Source organism: Centropristis striata, chromosome 15 (genome assembly GCF_030273125.1).
Source record: "Centropristis striata isolate RG_2023a ecotype Rhode Island chromosome 15, C.striata_1.0, whole genome shotgun sequence".
Lineage (NCBI taxonomy): Eukaryota > Metazoa > Chordata > Actinopteri > Perciformes > Serranidae > Centropristis > Centropristis striata.
Window position 1 is genome coordinate 35,917,944 of NC_081531.1, and position 24,043 is coordinate 35,941,986.

A 24,043-nucleotide genomic window follows, 5' to 3' on the forward strand; every position below is an offset into this window, starting at 1 on the left:
ATTATAGATGCTTATGGCATCCTATGAGTCCTTATAACAATTGATTGTTGAGGTGTGTGTATAGAGGGGTATGAGTAGTTGTAATGTATTATAAGCCTCATCAGTCAGCCTGTAGTTTATAACCAGTCAAGAGCACTCATAAGACACTTATGACACACTTTATAAGTCATTATAAGCTATATTTATAACTGTTGATATAGTGCATCATGAAGCTTTATATGTGTTTATGAGTGCAGTCATAATGCATTATGATTGATTATAATGAGCATTATAATTCACTATGAATGCGCTCATAATGCACTATAGATGTAGTCTTCATAGAAAGTGTTACCGATATTTGCTACAGTGAAGCTACAGATACTGCACATAGAGACATTATTCCAAAATAAATGTAAGGTTCAGGCCAAAAGTTTGGACACACCTTCTCATTCAATGTGTTTTTCTTTATTTTCATGACTATTTACATTGTAGATTCTCACTGAAGGCATCAAAACTATGAATGAACACATATGGAATTATGTACTTAACAAAAAAAGTGTGAAATAACTGAAAACATGTCTTGTATTTTAGATTCCTCAAAGTATTTGCTTACTAGAATATAAGACATGTTTTCAGTTATTTCACACTTTTTTGTTAAGTACATAATTCCACATGTGTTCATTAATAGTTTTGATGAATTTACAATGTAAATAGTCATGAAAATAAAGGAAAAACATTGAATGAGAAGGTGTGTCCAAATTTTTGGCCTGTACTGTATGTGAGATGCTGACTGCACATATAAGACACATACTGTACACTGAGGTGTAATGTTATAAGCGTCAGTGCTGAGAAAAAAGTGCATTTCTTTGGAAGTATTAAAAATTCAAAAGAAACCAATGGACTCTTGCATGTCATCTTAATGTCCCTATGGCACTGGACATGTCGCCATCTTGCCTGGCTCAGCTGAGGACTCCCAGCCTGTAAATGTTTCAGTGAAGAGAGCAGAATTAAAGGTATCCAGTGTCTTTATGATCCTCACAGCGCGGCTAGAAGGTCTTCATGTCGTAGAACTTTGTAGGTGAGCCAGTAGAGGACGTTAAACATGAGGAAACTCATGGGGAAAACAGCTCGGGAGATGGTGTCGATCCTTTTTGCTCGATCCACAAAGCGCCTGCGGATGTCATAGAAACCTAAACCAGGAGGCAGATCAGCAAAGACCGGTGTTGCATCCATTTCCACTGCACCTCCTGCTGTCAGCGCCAAGCCAAAACTCTGGAAGAGTAAACCCTGCTGGGCCAGCTCCTCCTCCTGGAAGGAGGAAGACACAGCACATAATGAGCATCTGCTCTGAGAATTAATCTTTAACCCTCTGAACCCCACACTGTAACACATTTCTGTAAGAAAACAGCCAAATTGTGACAGTAACATACTTTTTTTTCCATTAAAAAGGTATTGTACTGTAGAAAACAATGCATTCTGGGCAATATTTTTAGGTAGCTTGCCATTTCCCATAGAAATATATGATATACACTACTGGTCACAAGTTTTATGTTATGTGCGGGATTGTTAATTGTATTTGTTAATCCCTGCACTTTTTGTTTGTTAAAAATAAGGATCTACTGTCTACTTTGTAATCAACATGAACATGTGTCTGAAAATCCAAATAAAAATATTTGAAATTAAATTAAAAGTTTTAGAACACACCAACTTTTCCAGAATTTAATTTAAAATGATGCAGTTTAATGTCTCAGTGTACTCTGAAATTAATGCACATTTGCACCATTTAAAATTCTTTATTGAGCATGATAGTGTTTTGAAAGTAAAAAAAGATTCAAAATCACATTTTATGTTGGACTAAAGGACTAAAAAAAGACACAAAATGACAAAATAGACACAAAATGACAAAAAAAGACACAAAATGACTAAAAAAAGACACAAAATGACCAAAAAAAGACACAAAATGACCAAAAAAAGACACAAAATGACTAAAAAAAGACACAAAATGACAAAAAAGACACAAAATGACTTACAAAGACATGAAAAGAATAAAAAAAATGGACAAAATAGCCCAAGACTCCATAGAGTTAAGTTGTTAACCCATTTCTTGTTCCCTGAAAAAGGCCTACTTGTATAATTCTGAAATGTACATTATTTTCCAGTTTTGGTTAAGCTTACCTTTTTTTATTTACCTCTGGCAGTTCACCACTTACCTTTGGACCCTTTCAAGCTGTTCATTTGACTGGAACTGCTTGAATTTCAATAAAAAACTGGAAAAATTGCGGAGTTCTAAAACTTTTGACCGGTAGTGTATATCTATGATATTTTCTAAGTCTCTTCTTCTACACATTTTTAATGGCTGTATTTTATTTAATAACTCATTCAGTATATGGTATATTAAAATGACTGAGGTTACAGTGAAGACAGCACTTAATTCAATTGGCTTTCAGACAGTAATATGCTCTATTTACAAAAAGTGACTGCATTGTATACTGCAACAATTTTGCAACTAGCTTCAGCACTATAATGTGTTTTAGTCTACTGTAAAAATCAATGAAATGCAGGATTTTACTTTAATTCAGCATGATTTTATCACAGTAATATACTGTAAAGTAAATAACAGTACAATGCTGGCAACCCAGTATTTTACTGTTAATTTACAAGACAATTGTTTACAGTGCAACGAGTAGATTCACGGCGTTTTTTTGCCCCTTTTATATTTTACTCATTGTGGCCTTGTTTTTCACTGCAATATATAAAATATATGTAAAATCAATAAATCCTATGAAATCTGCACAATCATGGCTAGAAAGTGAGAACTCAAAAATGTTTCTTGTGCAAAATAACAGTTTAAATGACAGAAATCATAAAAAAATTGAAAAAAATTCAAGTAAATTTTTCGGATTTTTTTGTTTTAATTTAAATAAAACTGAATTTAAGTACAAAACACTTTTCCAAGTGCCCACAAGTGTTATGATTATAGAAAAATCAACTGGGTCTCCACATATTGAACTATTTGCATTTTTATAACATCAATTTACAGCCTCTCCTGTCCTCTCCCCTCTGCTCTGTGTAAACAGATTTTCAGCAGAATCAATCATGGCTTCAAAGAGTTGCTGAGTTTTTAAACAGGATCTAGTTATTCCAAATGGTTTATTTTGGGGGAAATTTTAAATGAGACATAGAATAAAGTGATTTTGCCAAAAAATATATCAATTTTAAGCTTTGTTTTGGTTATTTTTTCCAAACAAAAACTTTCAGAACATATGATCCCTTCCAGGAACGTTAAAAATTTGACAATAATGCCTGTTTTTTACAGCTTCTTTCTATAATAAACTGTATATTTTTGGCGGGTAAAAGTGAAATAAGAGACAGCACGTACCCTGGCACAGGCAGTGCACTGCTGGGCCACGGTCCCATGAGGAGCGTTGTTGCCTGACATGTTTTTTCCTTTCACTTTACTGTCACCGCTTCCCTGCTGAAGCACATAAATCCAATCATCAAACAGACTTTTTGCATTGATAGAACAGTTTGCAACAATGATACAACTCTTGTGTGCTGCATGTGCATTTCATTAACAAGAAATTATCATTTGCTTCTTACAAAGTGTCGGACATTTATGTAAAATAAGAACACAAATTTCAGTGACATTTCATAATCTAAACCAGCTATTCTCAACCTTAGGGTCGGGACCCCAATTGGGGTCGCGAGATGATTTCTGGGGGTCGCCAAATCATTTTGGAAGTCAGCTCTGTCTCCACTGTGTTAAAGTGTTCATGTGTTAATGTGTTTTAGTCTTTTTGGTAACTTAATGTCTTTTTTTTTTGGGTCATTTTGTGTCTTTTTTTGATAATTTTCTGGTCAATTCAATTTGTGCCTTTTTTGGTAATTTTGTTTCCTTTTTTTGGTCATTTTGTGTCTTTTTTTTCAGTCATTTTGTATCTTTTTTTGGTATTTTTTTTCTTTTTTGGTCATTTTGTGTCTTTTCTGGTCATTTGGTGTCTTTTTTGGTCATTTTGTTTCTTTTTTTTGGGTGATCTGAACTGTCAGCTCTGTCTCCACTGTGTTTAAGTGTTCATGTGTTAATGTGTTTTAGTCTTTTTGGTCACATAATGTCTGTTTTTGGGTCATTTTTTTCTTTTTTTGATCATTTTCTGGTCAATTCAATTTGTGTCTTTTTTGGTAATTTTGTTTCCTTTTTTTGGTCATTTTGTGTCTTTTTTTTTTAGTCATTTTGTATCTTTTTTGGTAATTTTGTGTCTATTTTTTTGGTAATTTTCAGTCTTTTTTGGTCATTTAGTGTCTTTTTTGGTCATTTTGTTTCTTTTTTATGGGTGATCTGAACTGTCGGCTCTGTCTCCACCGTGTTAAAGTGTTCATGTGTTAATGTGTTTTAGTCTTTTTGGTCACTTAATGTCTTTTTTTTGGGTCATTTTGTGTCTTTTTTTTATCATTTTCTGGTCAATTCAATTTGTCATTTTGTGTCTATTTTTTGGTAATTTTCAGTCTTTTTTGGTCATTTTCAGTCTTTTCTGGTGATTTTGTGTATTTTTTGGTCATTTTGTGTCTATTTTTTGGTCATTTTCAGCCTTTTTTGGTCATTTTGTGTCTTTTCTGGTGATTTTGTGTCTTTTTTGGTCATTTTGTTTCTTTTTTGGGTGATCTGAACTGTGCGTGTGAGATTGTGTTCAGTGAGCGGGGTTCGCGGACAACATGCATGTTAAATTGGGGGTCGCAACTCAAAAAGGTTGAGAACTACTGATCTAAACAGTGGTTTTGGTCTGTTTTATCTCCCTGTTTTTATCTCTGCCCATGTGAGGCAGCGAGATATTGAGAACAGTGGAATAAGGTGATGGCTTGAATTAATTACAGGTCAGCGCTGTCTGGATTTCCCGGCTGGAGTGCAACATGCAGCTGAGTTTTGTAGCTTGTGCATAGCTGGGCGCAGGGAATAGCAGGTGACAGGCGCCCGAGGGGCTGCGTGGGTGGGCTGCACTCACAGTTCTGTGACGCTGTTGCTCCTTCAGCTTCCTCCTCATTCTGAAGAACTCCTTGTGCTGGCGTGAAACAAAATTAACGGCCGCATACTCCAGGAGCGCGGCAAACACGAAGAGAAGACACACCGCCATCCAGATGTCTATGGCTTTCACGTAGGACACCTGAGGCACGCCGGGAACATCAAATCAGTGAAATCACTCAGTTCACATCATGCAACGTTAGCAAGTGATGTGAAAGACATGGAAGTACGACTCTACATCAGGAGGAACACTGATCTAAAACAGTATTACGCATCAAAACTGCACCATGAAAATACTCAGTCACACCACCCTTTAGACCAGGGGTGTCAAACTCAAATACACAATGGGCCAAAATTTAAAACTTGAATAAAATCGCGGGCCAACATTGAACAAATAAACCTTTTAATATATACCAAACATGTTTTCCTCTAACATTAAATATGGAACCAGCAACGCTTATAAACATACAATATATAACTAAATAGTGCAGACATGCAAAATCAAATTTCAAATAAAAAACACATCAATGTCATTCATTCATTTATTAAATAAAAATTAAATAAAAATCGTATGCCTCTTTTCTATTTGCATCCTTCTGATTTAAATATCAAAATAAAGTTTTTCAACAGGTTAATACATTTAAAAATAAAATAACAATAATAAATCTAGTATTAGTGGTAAATGCGCCGTATAATACCGGCGGGTCAGCTTTTATAGTACAATAATTATATAATAATTTGGTATTGCCTCGCGGGCCAAATAAAATTACACTGCGGGCCAAATTTGGCCCGCGGGCCAGAGTTTGACACCCCTGCTTTAGAGACTGCTTCCATAGATTATTTTTGTTGTTGCACAAAACTGTAAATAAAAGCTATTTAACTTTCATCGACTACCTCCCTCTAAATACTCTGCAAATGTATGTACATAACTATAATAATCTATTTTTAAGCTGCCTGTTATTACTGTTGAATGACTTTTTGTGCTTGTATATTTTATTATCTATACTTTTACAGGTTTTTTTTACTATTCATTATATATATATATATATATATATATATATATATATATATATATGAGCAATAAAGTATATTTTAATATCAATAAGCAAACAAAATAAGATTAATAAAGGCATGGCAAAGACATAATGGTTATTACAAGGACCTTAATATAAAGCGTTACAGATTTTTCTTCTGTTCACTCACTTTGCATTTTGCTCATTTCTATTTTTGAAAGCATTCCTTTTTTACAGCATTTTTTCACACCTGCCGAAACCTTTCACAGTACTGTACATATACACAGTACATATATATATATATATATATATATACACACACACTACTGGTCAAAAGTTTTAGAACACACCAACTTTTTTTTTTAATGTCTCAGTGTACTCTGAAGTTAATGCACATTTGCAACATTTAAAATTCTTTATTGAGCATGATAGTGTTTTGAAAGTAAAAAAAGATTCAAAATCACATTTTATGTTGGACTAAAGGACTAAAAAAAGACACAAAATGACCAAAAAAAGACACCAAAAGACCCAAAATGACTAAAAAAAGACACAAAATGACCAAAAAAAGACACCAAAAGACCCAAAATGACAAAAAAAGACACAAAATGACTAAAAAAAGACACAAAATGACCAAAAAAGACACAAAATGACCAAAAAAAGACACAAAATGACAAAAAAAGACACAAAATGACACAAAAAGAAACAAAAAGACTTACAAAGACATGAAAAGAATTCAAAAATGGACAAAATAGCCCAAGACTCCATAGAGTTAAGTTGTTAACCCATTTCTTGTTCCCTGAAAAAGGCCTACTTGTATAATTCTGAAATGTACATTATTTTCCAGTTTTGGTTCAGCTTACCTTTTTTTATTTACCTCTGGCAGTTCACCACTTACCTTTGTACCCTTTCAAGCTGTTCATTTGACTTGAACTGCTTGAATTTCAATAAAAAAACTGGAAAAATTGGGGTGTTCTAAAACTTTTGACTGGTAGTGTATATATATATATATATATATATATATATATATATATATATATGATCTGAAATCATCCCAGGAACAAAGCTAACTTGTATGTTCTGACCTTTGGCAGCGAGGCCCTGGATCCAGAGCTCTGTGTTGTCATGGTGAGCACTGTAGTGATGCCCAGTCCCACTCTGGCCGGAGCGGCGTCCATGTTGATCCAGAAGGAGACCCAGGACAGGATGACGGTGAGCAGGCTGGGGATGTACATCTGGATCAGGTAGTAGCCCATCTGACGCTCCAGGTAGAATTTCACCTCAATGCAGGTGAACTTCCCTGAGCACAGGACGAGATACAGGTGCAAACTGACAGTCTTATTAGAAGTTAACTGATGGTTGAGGTTGTTGCTCTGCAGGCCGTCATGTACCTGTGTTGTAGTGTTTGGTGCAGTAGCCGAGGCCTTTCTCCTCCTTCAGCACAAACTGAGGGAGCGTCAGATCGTCAGCCACCTGCAGGGCTCCCACATCCAGCCACTCAAAGATCAGATCGTTCATGGTGTAGCCAACTAAGACAGACACAAACATGTTTATGACAACATTGTTAAAATAATTGATTATTTTCTATATTGGTAAATGATTTTATGCTTGATTTCTGCTTCTCTGTTTGACTCCCTGGTGTCTGTCCCTGTGCATGACTATCAGGTCAGCCTTGGTAAATATCTCTATGCATTTATATTAAATCAGGCAATATGATTTTGATACAGTGATTGTTTGTGTGTTAATGTTTAGAAACTTTGACTACATATATTTCATTGTCTGTTTCATATTTTTTAGACTTTTAGAATCTATGTGAGACAGTGAAAATCCTTTGGCTCTGTAGACATAATATCTTTGTGAGACAATAACAAGACAGGAGGTTTTTGTTGAATGTTCTGGAGAAGAAGCCAGGTCAGGATGGCCTTGTCCGGGGCAGCAAGATCGTATGCCCAGGTGGCATGACGTGCCATTTTATTGATAAAAACTGGCGAATCAGCGGATCAAGAAGGCGGAACTTCCTGGAGGAAATCGACCAGCATGTTTTGTAAACAAATGTTAGTATTTTAATGGGTTCAGGGAGAGAGTCGTGGTTCAGACTTCACCAACTGAAACACGTCTGTTTGTATTCAGGGACATGAGTTTTTTAACCCGGAGATCTCTGTAAAATGCACATTTTTTGACGTATTGTAATAAAACTATGTTAAACTGAGAAACTTGGACGTCTCCAGCTCAACTCCGCAGAAAAATGGTGAGGTTTTTTCTGTTGGTGACAGATTATCAATTTTCAAGGTTTCCTCATGAAATTTTTCTAACAACATCTATATGCAGCGTTTTAAATTTTCGCCTTGAAAGATTAACTCACAGCTTTCCAGTTGCATTGTACACGTCTGGCTGTCCATGGGGAAGTTTTTCAGATCCATGGGACAGGAAAGTGTCAGAGTCAGCCTGGAAAAGACAGAGAGCAACACCTTAATACCCTTAATGCCCTCACACACCACTAACACCACATCTCCTGCTCATGTGTCACTCAAACCCTACATTAACCCTATGAACCCCCGAGGAGCCATTTCAGGGCATTTTTTTCTCTTTATACATTTTATTCCCTGTGGCCTTGTATTTCACTGCAACATATCAAATATATAAAAGTCCTGCAGCTTTATAGAATCAACACAACCATGACTAGAAGTGGAAACAACTCAAAAATGTCTTTTGTGCAGAATAACACAGTTATAATGACATTAATCATAAAAAAAATATCTGTATATACAAGTCTCATTAATGTTGGAGAGAAAAAAATCTCCACATATTCTACATATGCATTATAATTTGCATTAACAACGCTTTATATTAAGGTCCTTGTAATAACCATTAATTAGTAATTAGTAATTAGTAATTAGTAATAAGGCCTTTGTAAGTCCTTACAAGATGCTTATTAACATTATTGTGTGTTTATAAGCTTATATAAGTGTTAATAATGGCATTACAAACACCCATGACCCACCCATTATGTCTTTGCCATGCCTTTATTAATCTTATTTTGTTTGCTTATTGATATTAAAATATATTTTATTGCTCATCTATTATAAGTTAACTATAAGTTAACTATGCTTTTTGCAACTACCGGATCTAAAGCGAGAGCAATGCCTTATTACTAGTCTCATAAATGTTGGAGAGAAAAAAATCTCCACATATTATATATATATATTTGCTCTTTTTCCATTTTACTCACTGTGTCCTTGTATTTCACTGCAACATATAAAATGACATTGATAATATTTACATACGTAGCTCTATGGAATCATCACAATCATGGCTAGAAGTCAGACTGTCTCAAAAATGGTTTGTGCAGAATAACACAATTATAATGACATAAATCATAAAAAAGGAAAAAATGCAAGTTTTTGTATTGTCCAGCATAAATTGGAATTTATATATACAACACTTTTTCCAAGTGTCCACAAGAGAAGTGTCAAGAATATGGTTTTACAACCTCTCCTGTCCTCTCCTCTCAGCTCTGTGTAAACAGATTGTCAGCAGAATCAATCATAGCTTCAGAGTGTCTCTGAGGAGCAGAATTAACAGGATCTAGAAGGTTTTAAATGAGACATATAACAGAAATATCAACATTTTTAAGCTTAGTTTTTGTTACTTTTTCCAACGGAAACCTACGATCTGTTCACGGACAGTCGGAAAGTTCAAATTCTGACAATGATGCCTGTTTTTACATATTCCTTCTATAATAAACGGTGCATTTTTGGGGTTCAGGGGGTCACATCAAACAGCTCTGACACTTTCCTGTTCCACACAGAACTGACAGACAGCCTTTTTGGAGAAATACAGCAGGACAATCATTAAAAACAGGAGAGTGCTTCCCCCCTCACAGCGTATAGAGATCAGGATTTAAAAATGTCTCAATATAGGTGTGGGCAAACACACTTTTTGGTTGTTTATTTTACACTCATCACTGTATCATGTATAACACACTCAAATGGCCCACACTCAATATAAGAAGACATATTCACTGGCTACAGTTTATTTTTAAATGTATACATTGCAATTATCCTGTCTATTTACAACAATTTTTGATTCCATATTCCTCAACACATCAATTACGACACTCATCTCAGTACTTCTTTTTCATTCCTACAGTGAACAAAACAATTGGTAAAAAAGCATTTAAGTTCAAAGCGCCATCAGACTGGAATAATCTTCCTTTAAACATACGATCATTGACGTCTTTTCATAGTTTTAAATATGCCCTGTCTTCTTATTTTGAGTTAAACTGCACATGTTTCAGATAATATTATGTCATATTTATATTATTTTTTTTATTTTTAAAAATGCAATTTCAATTTACAATAATATTATGTTACTTCTTTCAGTTTTACTAGGCTAATGTTATGGCCAACTTGTGGCCATTGAGAGGTTGTGATTATTCTTGTGTTCATTTTTTGTTTATGTTTGTGTTGATGCCTGTTGTCTTTGTTGTTGTATGTCTGTAAATTGTTGAGTGTTTTTTTTTTATAATGTACTTTAGGACCCCCTCGAAAACCAGAGGATTCCTCTCAAGGGGTTTATCCTACTCAATAAAATTTATGATGATGATGACTTTTCTATTGCAGCCACTGCTCCTTTTATTCAGGCACAATGTTGTTGATTTTTGACAAAGTAAAGAATCTCCCTCATTGAGTAATCCTGCAGAGAGCGGGAAGGATTCAGGGTCGTCAAGTCGTGCAGATACAGTGACTAGCCGAATGTGAGTAAGTAAATGAGAGCATTTTTTTAAAAACAGTTTCTTACTTGATGACCCAGTTATTTTCTGAAAAGTTTCTGAGTTGTAATTAGACATTTGATTGTGATTCGCTACATTTCTGGGTTACTTTGAAGGTTCAGTAACCAGAGAAGCAACTGATCATGTTTAACAGAATTGCTAATAGAGCTTTAAAACATTGCTTCATCTTTCTTATATTCTAATGAAAACCATTACGCTACAATTCACCACAGCTCTAGTGCCACATTACTGACCCGATTCTGTTTTAGCCTGCAGTTATTATGCACAGTGGGTGCTGGACAATACAATGACAACTGAGCTGAACTGGAGTGAAACAAACATGTTGTTGAAACATATAGTTTGGACGACAACTCAACTGGCAGAGCTGGAAGTCCATATTCAGTTGGTGTGTCGAGCTGGGTTTGTGATAAAGACAAGTTATTATTCCAACCTGGTCTCACAGAAATCCGTGAAATAGCCACGGATTTCGCTTAACTCAAAATCCGTGGAATAGCCACGGAATCGCTCAAATTTCCGTGAAACTGACACGGATTTCACTACAATGCAAGTTAATGACAGTCATATCCCGTGGCTATTCCAACATACAAAGTGATTATGTACATTCACTGAGTGAATATTTAGAAAATAAAACATATATTTCTCGCTAGAAATGTGATCAAAATCCATTTTTATGCAAAAACAAAGTCAAAATATTGATTTTTCACTAAAAATGAGAGAACTGTCCGCCATGTTTTTTGTTCTGACCGCCGGGACTTTGAAAGTCACGTGACTTGGAACAAACCAATAGGAACAAATATCCATGGAATAGCCACGGTTTCACGGAAATTTGAGCGATTCCGTGGCTATTCCACGGATTTTGAGTTAAGCGAAATCCGTGGCTATTTCACGGGTTTCTGTGAGACCATGTTGTATTATTATATTATTATTATAAAAATATTAGATTTTTCATTTAAAATGAATGGAGAAATACCATAACTGACCAAAAGAGTCACAAAACAACCAAAAAAAAAGACAGAAAACGACCAAAAGAGACATGCAATTATCAAAAAAAGACACAAAATGACCAAAAAAATACGTAAAATTATCAAATGAGACACAAAATTACCAAAAAGAGACACAATAGGGATAAAATGGCAAGTGATTTTTCAGTCTAAATGACAGATTTAGCTGATATTTACATTTAAATTTACAGTAGAAAACCCCCTCACTGTATTTTTTACGGTAAAGTTCTGGCAACCACAGCTGCCGGTATTTTACCGTAAATTAAACAGAATATTTTTTACTAATATTTAGCCACGGGATATGACTGTCATTAACTTGCATTGTAGCGAAATCCGTGTCAGTTTCACGGAAATTTGAGTGATTCCGTGGCTATTCCACGGATTTTGAGTTAAGCGAAATCCGTGGCTATTCCACGGATTTCTGTGAGACCATGTTGTATTATTATATTATTATTATAAAAATATTAGATTTTTCATTTGAAATGAATGGAGAAATACCATAACTGACCAAAAGAGTCACAAAACAACCCAAAAAAAAGACAGAAAACGACCAAAAGAGTCACAAAACAACCATCAAAAAAGACACAAAACGACCAAAAGAGACATGCAATTATCAAAAAAAGACACAAAATGACTAAAAAAATACGTAAAATTATCAAATGAGACACAAAATTACCAAAAAGAGACACAATAGGGATAAAATGGCAAGTGATTTTTTTAGTCTAAATGACAGATTTTGCTGATATTTACATTTAAATTTACAGTAGAAAACCCCCTCACTGTATTTTTTACGGTAAAGTTCTGGCAACCACAGCTGCCGGTATTTTACCGTAAATTAAACAGAATATTTTTTACTAATATTTAGCCACGGGATATGACTGTCATTAACTTGCATTGTAGCCAAATCCGTGTCAGTTTCACGGAAATTTGAGCGATTCCGTGGCTATTCCACGGATTTTGAGTTAAGCGAAATCCGTGGCTATTCCACGGATTTCTGTGAGACCATGTTGTATTATTATATTATTATTATAAAAATATTAGATTTTTCATTTAAAATGAATGGAGAAATACCATAACTGACCAAAAGAGTCACAAAACAACCCAAAAAAAAGACAGAAAACGACCAAAAGAGACACAAAACCATCTGTCATTAACTTGCATTGTAGCGAAATCCGTGTCAGTTTCACGGAAATTTGAGCGAAATCCGTGGCTATTTCACGGATTTCTGTGAGACCAGGTTGTATTATTCAGCCAGATTAGCAATTTAAAACAAACAAACAGATCACCTGATGCTGTAGAGGACGTTTCCATTCTGGAATATGCGAAGCAGCTTGTTGTCTGTCGTGACCTCGTGAAAGTTTGCCCCCTTTTCATTTGCAAAGAACAGGTCCGGTTTCCAGATGGAGTCCAGCATGGAGGGGTCCAGGTCCAGAGAGTCGTCTGGGTACTCCTTATAGGCCAGCCGAGGGTCATTCCACTGCTGCCGCAGAAACACATTGAGCCGGTAGTCCTAAAGGATGGAATTAAGTCATAGTCAGTGGTGGAAATCAACTAAGTACATTTACTCAAGCACTGTACTTAAGTACACACTGTAAAACTTTTTACTGTAAAATTACAGTAAATTACTGGCAGCAGTTTCGCCAGTAAGTTACTGTAAAATTTACAGTACCTCTACTGTATTATAGAAATACAGGTCTGTTTACTGACAAACTGTCTCGTAACGCAGAAAAAAAATAGCATGACATTTAAATGTTTAACTCTAAATTATGTTACAACTAATCCATTTAAACTCTATATTAGGATTGCTGGAAAAACAACACACTGTGATTATTTCAGCCCAGACAAAAAAGAAATAAAATAAAACTTGTCTTCTTTTCGAAAATAATGACTTTATTTTCCTGACATGCTCAGCTGAAAACAGTAAATCCCTGAAAAAAAAAATATCATTTTGATCGTTGGAATGCCTGAGCAATCATGATAACTCCCACAATGCATTGTTTTCACAGCAATATACTGTACAATCATAATACAGCAAGTTTCTGTTAGAATTTGACTGTAAATTTACAGCAAAGTCTTACAGTGCAGTCTTGAGGAACTTGTACTTTACTTGAGTATTTCCATTTTATGTCACTTTTTACTTGTACTTCATTTCATTTTTAGGCAACTATTGTACTTTTTACTCCACTACATTTAGCTGCCAGCTTTAGTTACTTTTCAGGTCGAGATTTAACATAAAACATAATAGATTTAAAATTTGTACTAATTAAACCACACAAAAGTATATTAAGTAGTTAAAATTAGCCCTACCTTGACAACAGTAAATTTAAAGCTTACATAAATGCATCAAAAATAATAATACAATAATATATTTGGACAATCTGAGTGGGTCCATTCTGCATTGCGAATACTTTTACTTGTGATACTTTAAGTACATTTTGATGCTGATACTTTTGGACTTTTACTGAAGTAAGTTTTGAATGCAGGGCTTTTACTTGTAGTGAAGTAATTTCACAGTGAAGTATTAGTACTTTTACTTGAGTAAGGGATCTGATTACTTCTTCCACCACTGGTCATAGTTATGTAGAAATTAAAATGGTTATAGTTAAACATAACTGAAACCGAATATATCTCCACAAGTGGTAATTGTGGAATTCATACTGAGACAAGCAAGTTAACCCTCTGAACCCCACTGGCAAGACTGAAATGTTTGTTAGATTGTTGAAGATATACTGTTTATTGTAGAAAGAAACTGTAAAAACAAGCATTACTGTCAAAATTTGAACGTCCCAACCGTCCTTGGATCATAGTTACGAAAGTTTCCGTTAGAAATGTAACCAAAACAAAGCTTAAAATTTTGATATTTCTGTCAAAATCACTTTTTTCTACATTTGCCATTTAAAACGTCGCCAAAAATAAACCGTTTGGAATAACTAGATCCTGTCAAAAACATTAAATCCTTCTCCTCAGTGACACTGTGCACTGCAAAAAAGCCAACTTGTATTTTTTGGCCTAAAACAGTGATTTAAGTTGGTAAAACTTGGAAATATAAATTATTGACATTTAGGGCAATAATGTAAGTTAGCACAACAAAGGAAGCCAGTTGTCTGCTCAAAAACAAGTTGGTGAGTTGTTGTTACTTATATCTTTAAGTTGGGGTTCAAAACAAGGGACAATAGTTCTGATAACTCTTATTTCTTTGTTGGGAAATGTGGGAAAGCGGTGAAATTCGGTCATTAGCGAAAGCTAGCGGCTAACTGAGGCTAACAGCTAACTGATGCTAGCGGCGCTGCTTGTTACAGCTACAAGAGTAGCCATTAGCGTATCAATGCTAACTCAAAATTGTGGTCTCAACATTAGCTGACATTTCATAGCGGCGTTACAATCGTGCCAATTCAGCACATTGCAGAAGTTAGCAGAAGTAAGGATTAAAAGTTATTACAATGTAAAATTATAAGTTAGTACAACTTACAGTTGAGTTGACAAAAATCTGAATTCAGAGTTGAGCAAACTCAAAAACAAAACTTAGAATATTTAGTTTAATTGTCCAACTTAAAAATGTATCGAAGTTTGTTGCCTTGAAATTTTGAGTTCACCCAACTTTTCTTTTTTTGCAGTGTGAAGCCATGATTGATTCTACTAAGACGAACGGACACGTGACAAATATTCACTGGAAATCTGTTTGCACAGAGCTGAGAGGAGAGGACAGGAGATGTTCTAAAAATGTAAATAGTAAAATATGTATAGCATGTGGAGACACAATTTTTCCCCAATATTCATGACACTTGTGTTGGATTCCAATATCTTCTCTGTTTACCACTACAGCTTGTAAAAGAAAAAAAATTGTGTTTAGTGTTTAATGTGTCATTTTAAGAAACCACGTGAGAAGCCTGAGATTACCTCAACAGGATAAAGTCCCAACAAGAGAGAAACAAATGAACGTGCAGCATCTGTCAGCAGGCGAGCAGCACCAGCACATGCTAACTGCTCAGTGTGAGCACAAATAAATAAATGAACACTGACAAACAGACTTGAGTGCTCATAACCTAAACGACAGAAAACTCCACTTACAATTTCATCATTTAAAATTTGATGACTCTCCCTAGAGGTATTTTAGGAAAAGCACGAGTCTTTCTTAAAAACAAGACCGTCCCCAAACACGCCCCCTGGGTCACATAAATAAAGGATTCTCCCTTATTTGACAGAGACAGAGAGATGAGGAAATCATAGCTGACATTATGTAATGCAGGAGTTCTCAACCTTTTTGAGTCGCGACCCTCAATTTAACATGCATGTTGTCTGCGACCCCCGCTCACTGAACACAATCTCACATGCACAGTTCAGATCACCCAAAAAAAGAAACAAAATGACCAAAAAAGACACAAAATGACCAAAAAAGACTCAAAATCACCCCAAAATCACCAAAAAAGACACAAAATGACCAAAAAAAGACACAAAATGACCAAAAAAGACACAAAATGACCAAAAAAGACTCAAAATGACCCCAAAATGACCAAAAAAGACACTAAATTACCAAAAAAAAGACACTAAATTACCAAAAAAAAGACACTAAATTACCAAAAAAAGACACACAATGACCAAAAAAGACTCAAAATGACCCAAAAAAGACACAAAAAGACCAAAAAGACACAAAATGACCCAAAAAAAGAAAAAAAATTACCAAAAAAAGACACAAAATGACTAAAAAAAGACACAAAATGACCAAAAAAAAGGAAACAAAATGACCAAAAAAGACACAAATTGACCAGAAAATGACAAAAAAAGACACAAAATGACCCAAAAAGACTAAAACACATCAACACTTTAACACAGTGGAGACAGAGCTGACTTCCAAAATGATTTGGCGACCCCCAGAAATCATCTCGCGACCCCAATTGGGGTCCCAACCCCAAGGTTGAGAATAGCTGATGTAATAGACTCACAGGATGGTGCATACAGACATAAACTCGTCATATTCTGATGACAGGATGTTTAGGCTCCACATGGCCTCGTAGAGAAGAGCCAGAAACACTTCAGAATATTAAAAAACAAAGGTAAAGCAGCTCTGTGGCCTTGATTATACAGATGAAATCTCTGCATTGTTAAATCAGCCGAGGATCATAGGTTATAAAAAGTTTTCATTCGGACAAATAACCAAAAAGAAGCATACAAATGTGATAGAAACTGTAAAAACAAGCATTATTGTCAAAATTTGAACGTCCCAACCGTCCTTGGATCATAGTTACGAAAGTTTCCGTTAGAAATGTAACCAAAACAAAGCTTAAAATTGTGATATTTCTGTCAAAATCACTTTTTTCTACATTTGCCATTTAAAACGTTGCCAAAAATAAACTGTTTGAAATAACTAGATCCTGTCAAAAACATTAAATCCTTCTCCTCAGTGACCATGATTGATTCTGCTGAGATGAACGGCCACGTGACAAATATTCACTGACAATTTGTTTACACAGAGCTGAGAGGAGAGGACAGGAGAGGTTGTAAAAATGCAAATAGTTCAATATGTATAGTGTCTGGAGGATCATATCTTTTTTCGTATTTACATGACACGTTGAAAAGTGTCATAACATTTTTCGAAAATAATTTATCAGATAAATTCAATTTGTGTTTATCCTTTTTCATGATTTATGTCATTATAACTGTGTGAATATGGCACATAAGATTTTTGAGTTGATTGTGCTGATTCCATAGAGCTGCAGGAATTATTTTATTTAGGTTGGAAATACAAGGCCAGAGTGAGTAAAAAGAGCAAAAAACACCTGAAACAGCCTGTTTGGGGTCAGAGGATTAACTATTTTGACACCAGCTGATAAAGCAGATGTTCACACTGTTATCTGCTGCATTACTCACAACATTTATTTATTTATTTCTAAAGTTTTAAAGCAATAAAGTGATGCTTAAGAAATTCTCACCATAGTTGTTTCAGTGATGGATCCGAAGCTGTTGATGAAGATGTTGCAGGTGACGTTGACAGGTGGACCTGACAGGAGTAGAATTAATCACTAATCATTAGTAATCAATTAATCACACATTACTCTCTCACACTGGTTTGTTCCCACTGACAGGAGGATGCATGCAAGGTTATTATAGTTAACGAAAACTAACGAAATAACGAAAACTAGAATTGAAAAAACGTTTTCGTTAACTGAAATAAAAATAAAAACTAGAGTTTTTAAAAAACGATAACTAACTGAAACTGTATTTTGTGGTTACAAAACTAACTAAAACTAACTGAAATTACAGTGGAAATGTCCTTAGTTTTCGTTTTTGTCAACTTTTTTCATTCATAATTCAGTGTTTCTATTTGAACATGCAACACATGGTGAATATGTTTACTGAGACTGGGATGTTTACACTAGAACCAAAATTCAAAACAGTTAATAACCTTATTGGGGCTGAGATGATAAACCAAAGGAAATAAAGGCAAAATTTATTATGACCACTTTGAATCTCGCACCCAACACATAGCCCATTACAAAAAAACTAAAACTAACACTAAAACTAATAAAAACTAAACTAAAACTAAGCATTTTCAAAAAATAAAAACTAAACTAAAACTAGAAAACTCACTCTAAAAACTAACTAAAACTAACTGAATTTGAAAACAAAAATTCACAACGAAATTAAAACTAAAACTAATGAAAAATCCAAAACTATTATAACCTTGGCTGCATGCAGAGGTGGAAAATGTATTCAAGTCCCTTACTTAAGTAAAAGTACTAATACAACACTATGAAATTACTCCACTACAAGTAAAAGTCCTGCATTCAAAAATTACTGAAGTAAAAGTACAAAATGATCAGCATCAAAATGCACTTAAAGTATCAAAAGTAAAAGTACTCGTTATGCAGCATGGACCCACTCAGATTGTTATATACATTCCAGATATAATATTAGGTTATTTGCATTGATACATTTATGTAAGCAGCATTTAAATTTTGTCAAGGTAGGGTTCATTTCAAGTACTTAATATCCTTGTTGGTTTAATTAAAAAAATATATCTGATCACTTTAAATTGGTTTTTATGTTAAATCTGGACCTGAAAAATAACTAAAGCTGTCAGCTAAATGTAGCGGAGTAAAAAGTACAAAATTTGCCTCAGAAAGTAGTGGAGTAGAAGTATAAAGTTACATCAAATGGAAATACTGAAGTAAAGTACAAGTACCTCAGAATTGTACTTATGTATAGTACTTAGTTACATTCCACCACTGACTGCATGAAATACTGAAGCTGCTAATAACACCTGCTTGTTCTTTTCATAATGTTAAATATAAATAGAGTGATAAGCAGCATGAAATTGTGTTGTAATTTCCAGTATACGCCCCATTAGTGTCGTCCATCTGTCGACCTCCCAAACTTTGAATATTTCATCGACTCATTTCCTGAGAGGCAATAATTTATTGATTCACAAAATTACCCAAAAAAGAAAAAAAATACCAAAAAAGACACAAAATGACTAAAAAAAGACACAAAATGACCAAAAAAAAACACAAAATGACCAAAAGACACAAAATGACCCAAAAAATAAAAAAATTACCAAAAAAAGACACAAAATGACTAAAAAAAGACACAAAATGACTAAAAAAAGACACAAAATGACCAAAAAAGGAAACAAAATGACCAAAAAAGACACAAATTGACCAGAAAATGACCAAAAAAGACACTAAATGACCAAAAAAAAAGACACAAAATGACCAAAAAAGACTCAAAATGACCCAAAAAAGACACAAAATGACCCAAAAAAGAAAAAAAATTACCAAAAAAAGACACAAAATGACTAAAAAAAGACACAAAATGACTAAAAAAAGACACAAAATGACCAAAAAAGGAAACAAAATGACCAAAAAAGGAAACAAAATGACCAAAAAAGACACAAATTGACCAGAAAATGACCAAAAAAGACACAAAATGACCAAAAAAAAGACACAAAATGACCAAAAAAGAAAAAAAAATTACCAAAAAAAGACACAAAATGACTAAAACAATGACAAAATTTGCCTCAGAAAGTAGCGGAGTAGAAGTATAAAGTTACATTAAATGGAAATACTGAAGTAAAGTACAAGTACTTCAGAATTGTACTTAAGTATAGTACTTGAGTAAATGTACTTAGTTACATTCCACCACTGGCTGCATGAAATACTGAAGCTGCTAATAACACCTGCTTGTTCTTTTCATAATGTAAAATATAAACAGACTGATAAGCAGCATGAAATTGTGTTGTAATTTCCAGTATACGCCCCATTAGTGTCGTCCATCTGTCGACCTCCCAAACTTTGAATATTTCATCGACTCATTTCCTGAGAGTCAATAATTTATTGATTCACAAAATGACCCACAAAGAAAAAAAATTACCAAAAAAAGACACAAAATGACTAAAAAAAGACACAAAATGACTAAAAAAAGACACAAAATGACCAAAAAAGGAAACAAAATGACCAAAAAAACACAAATTGACCAGAAAATGACCAAAAAAGACACTAAATGACCAAAAAAAAAGACACAAAATGACCAAAAAAAGACTCAAAATGACCCAAAAAAGAAAAAAAATTTACCAAAAAAAGACACAAAATGACTAAAACAATGACAAAATTTGCCTCAGAAAGTTGTGGAGTAAAAGTATAAAGTTGCATCAAATGGAAATACTGAAGTAAAGTACAAGTACCTCAGAATTGTACTTAAGTATAGTACTTGAGTAAATGTACTTAGTTACATTCCACCACTGGCTGCATGAAACACTGAAGCTGCTAATAACACCTGCTTGTTCTTTTCATAATGTAAAATATAAATAGACTGATAAGCAGCATGAAATTGTGTTGTAATTTCCAGTATACGCCCCATTAGTGTCGTCCATCTGTCGACCTCCCAAACTTTGAATATTTCATCGACTCATTTCCTGAGAGGCAATAATTTATTGATTCTCCTTTAGTTACATTAGTGTATTTATAGATAATCAGCTGGGATTTACCCAGCATGCACTGTCAAGGATGTGGAGCAAGTATGAAATATATATGGAATGCGACCCCTGAGACTGAGAGGGAAGTATGTCAGAGAGAATCTGGCTCCACTCACAACAACAGATTAAGGTCTGACTGAGATGGGCCTGTGGGCGAGCAAACAAGGGGAAGAGCACACTTCTGACAAATCTGAAAGAGAAGTCTATGGAAGTAAATCTGTGTCATCGGAGTTTGAAATAAAAAAAGACGTTGAATTTCTAGCACTGAATATTTATGCATTGGAATAATGTATCTGAATGTTTTTCAACGTTAAAAATTAAACCGCAAAAAATTAAACCGCAAAAAATTCAACCGCAAAAATTCAACCGCAAAAAATTAAACCGCAAAAAATTCAACAGCAAAAAAAATTCAACTGCAAAAATTCAACTGCAAAAAAAATTCAACCTCAAAAAATTCAACCGCAAAAAATTCAACCGCAAAAAATTCAACTGCAAAAAAAATTCAACCTCAAAAAATTCAACCTCAAAAATTCAACCTCAAAAAATTCAACCTCAAAAAATTCAACAGCAAAAAAAATTCAACAGCAAAAAAAATTCAACCGCAAAAATTAAACCGCAGAAAATTAAACCTCAAAAATTCAACCTCAAAAAATTAAACCGCAAAAAATTCAACAGCAAAAAAATTCAACCGCAAAAATTCAACCGCAAAAAATTCAACCGCAAAAAATTCAACAGCAAAAAAAATTCAACCGCAAAAAATTCAACCACAAAAAATTCAACAGCAAAAAAAATTCAACCGCAAAAATTCAACTGCAAAAAAAATGAAACCTCAAAAAATTAAAACTCAAAAAATTCAACCTCAAAAATTCAACCTCAAAAAATTCAACTGCAAAAAATTCAACAGCAAAAAATTCAACCGCAAAAAATTCAACAGCAAAAAAAATTCAACGGCAAAAATTCAACCGCAAAAAATTAAACTGCAAAAAAAATTCAACCTCAAAAAATTCAACCGCAAAAAATTCAACAGCAAAAAAAATTCAACCGCAAAAATTCAACCGCAAAAAATTCAACAGCAAAAAAAATTCAACCGCAAAAAAAAAATTTTGAGGTTGAATTTTTTACTTTGAAAAACATTCAGATACATAATTTCAATGCATAAATATTCAGTGTTAGAAATTCAACGTATTTTTTTTTATTTCAAACTCCGATGACACAGATTTACTTCCATAGAAGTGTGTGTAAAAATACCCTAACCCACGGCAGTGGGTCAGCACGGAAAACAGTAATCGCACACGACAAAACACACAAGGCTCCTGAGCCTGCAGCGCCTCTTGTTTCTGACCCATCTGTGGATGCTTTGTGCCGCTTCACAGCCCAGGTTGTTATGCAAATGGCACTTTCCCACACCTGTCCTGACCGAGGAGGTCCTCCCGCTGCACCCCGGGGTGTTACCTTTGAAGTTGGGTCTGATTCGGGCGTCGTAGCCAGATGTGCGTCCCATCAGTTTGTCCAGAAAGTCAGATGGAGACGGAGGCTTGGCCGCTCTGCTGGGCAGCTTCATCTCTTTACAGAGCACAGACCTGCCGCACACAGGACAACACTTATGCATGCACTCCTATCTTATTCTCCTTTAGTAAAGGTTTTTTTAAAAAAAATCTAATTTGCACTAAGGATGCATGATAGTTATCATTTTTGCTGCAGGAATATTGTCCTATTCAACACCCTCTAACTATAAATACTTCACATTTGAGTTATTAAACTATTGCATTTAATTATATTTGTGTAAAAACCCATTTCAACTGGTAGAAAAAGAACTGACAGTGTATATTTTATCAACCAAGCTCATTTTGTTTTTCTTAATTGTCTGTTCAGTCAAATCCTGCATCTAATTATCTTTTAATAATAGATCACAGTATATTTAATTCATACGTCTGTAAGAGAACAAAGAAGTACAAAGAACAACCGAAGTCTTGTTATAATAGTTTGATATTATCAAAGTCAAATTATTTGAACTATACTGTCAAACAAGCCTAACAAAAAGAAGCAAATTATACATTTTTTCCGATTAATAAGTTCAAGAATATATTGCAACTTAAAAGCATCTCTTACCTGCCTTGCAAAAAAATGACAGATGAAGCCCAAATCATACACAAGATGTGCAATAACATCCTTAGTGAGGAGAAACAACAGCTGGAAGACCAGTGGAGGAAAGAAAGAGTGAAAAATAAAAGAAAACGCCGTGATGATGCAGAAACTTGTTGTTGCTCCTCCTGCCAGGCTGTTCTGTTCTCAGCTGAGCCTCCCTCCCTCTCTGCAGGTGTAAAATACAGGAAGCTGCTGCTCTATAATTCAAAATGCCTGTTTGTGTGGATGACTTGAAGCTTTATCTCTTTTTCATGGCCACATGCATGTTCAAGGAATTACTGCAAGAATATTTAAAGAGACAGGAGACATTTTTTCAAAGCCAGAGTGGGCAACACAGCTGTTCATCACAGCATCACATAAGAATAAATGTTTACTTTTTCCTGAAAAATAAAAAGAACTATCCTGCTTTAATATATTTATTTTTGTTTTAAAGACAGTCGATCATTGCTGAGTAATCACAGCAGCTCCTTTCCAATGCTTTAAATTAAGATTATTGTCCTGAAAATGAGAACATCTACAGAAATCTAAATTAAAATATGTTCCACAAGGTATTTACTTTGGTTTTCATACTGATAAAATGTTGCAAAAAAGCCAGAATCATCAGTATATCAAGTCCTGTAGTGTAAATGTGTTTACAGATCTTTGATTACATAAATCAAGACTAAATTTCAGAACATTTACAGCATCCTACAGATTAAAGCAAGGCAGAGAGAAAATAAGATGAGGGCATTAAGTCCCAATTAATTCAAGTGCAACACTTCCCTTTAAGTGTCAGTACACATCAAGCAGTTATTTGTCTTCAGCCGGGTTGTCCAACGTTTCTGGTCTAATTATTTCATCTGGAAATCGCCGGGCAGATTCAGCTCTGAATGTGGAAGGTCATGTTTTTTCCTGCGTACAGAGTGGGAGGCAGTTCAGCCATTTGCTCATGGAAAATTAATGTCAAGGAAAGCGATGGGATGTTATGGCTGCACGTGTTTGCCTCACACTCCAAAAGGCCGTTCCACACTTCGCTCTGAAGCCCAAAGTGTCAAATTGGATAAGAAATGTGTGAGAATACAAAACAGGAATGCAATCCCAATAACAAGAAGCCCACAGCAGAAAAAACAATGTTTCTGCATGCTTGAACATTTT

At 34.5% G+C, this 24,043-nt stretch overlaps 1 protein-coding gene across 1 annotated transcript; it reads right to left on the minus strand.

Annotated features, from left to right (window-relative positions):
* Positions 1-853: 853 nt before the first annotated feature.
* On the minus strand, positions 854-22,964 carry LOC131986798 (glycine receptor subunit alpha-2-like). Its single transcript, XM_059351922.1, has 10 exons — positions 22,874-22,964; positions 22,217-22,344; positions 17,724-17,791; positions 13,083-13,306; positions 8,366-8,448; positions 7,395-7,532; positions 7,089-7,303; positions 4,977-5,135; positions 3,359-3,454; positions 854-1,287 (listed from the first exon to the last, which is right to left on the minus strand). The coding sequence occupies exons 1-10, from the start codon at positions 22,930-22,932 to the stop codon at positions 1,015-1,017; spliced, it is 1,443 nt and encodes a 480-aa protein (XP_059207905.1). The 5' UTR covers positions 22,933-22,964; the 3' UTR covers positions 854-1,014.
* Positions 22,965-24,043: the final 1,079 nt, after the last annotated feature.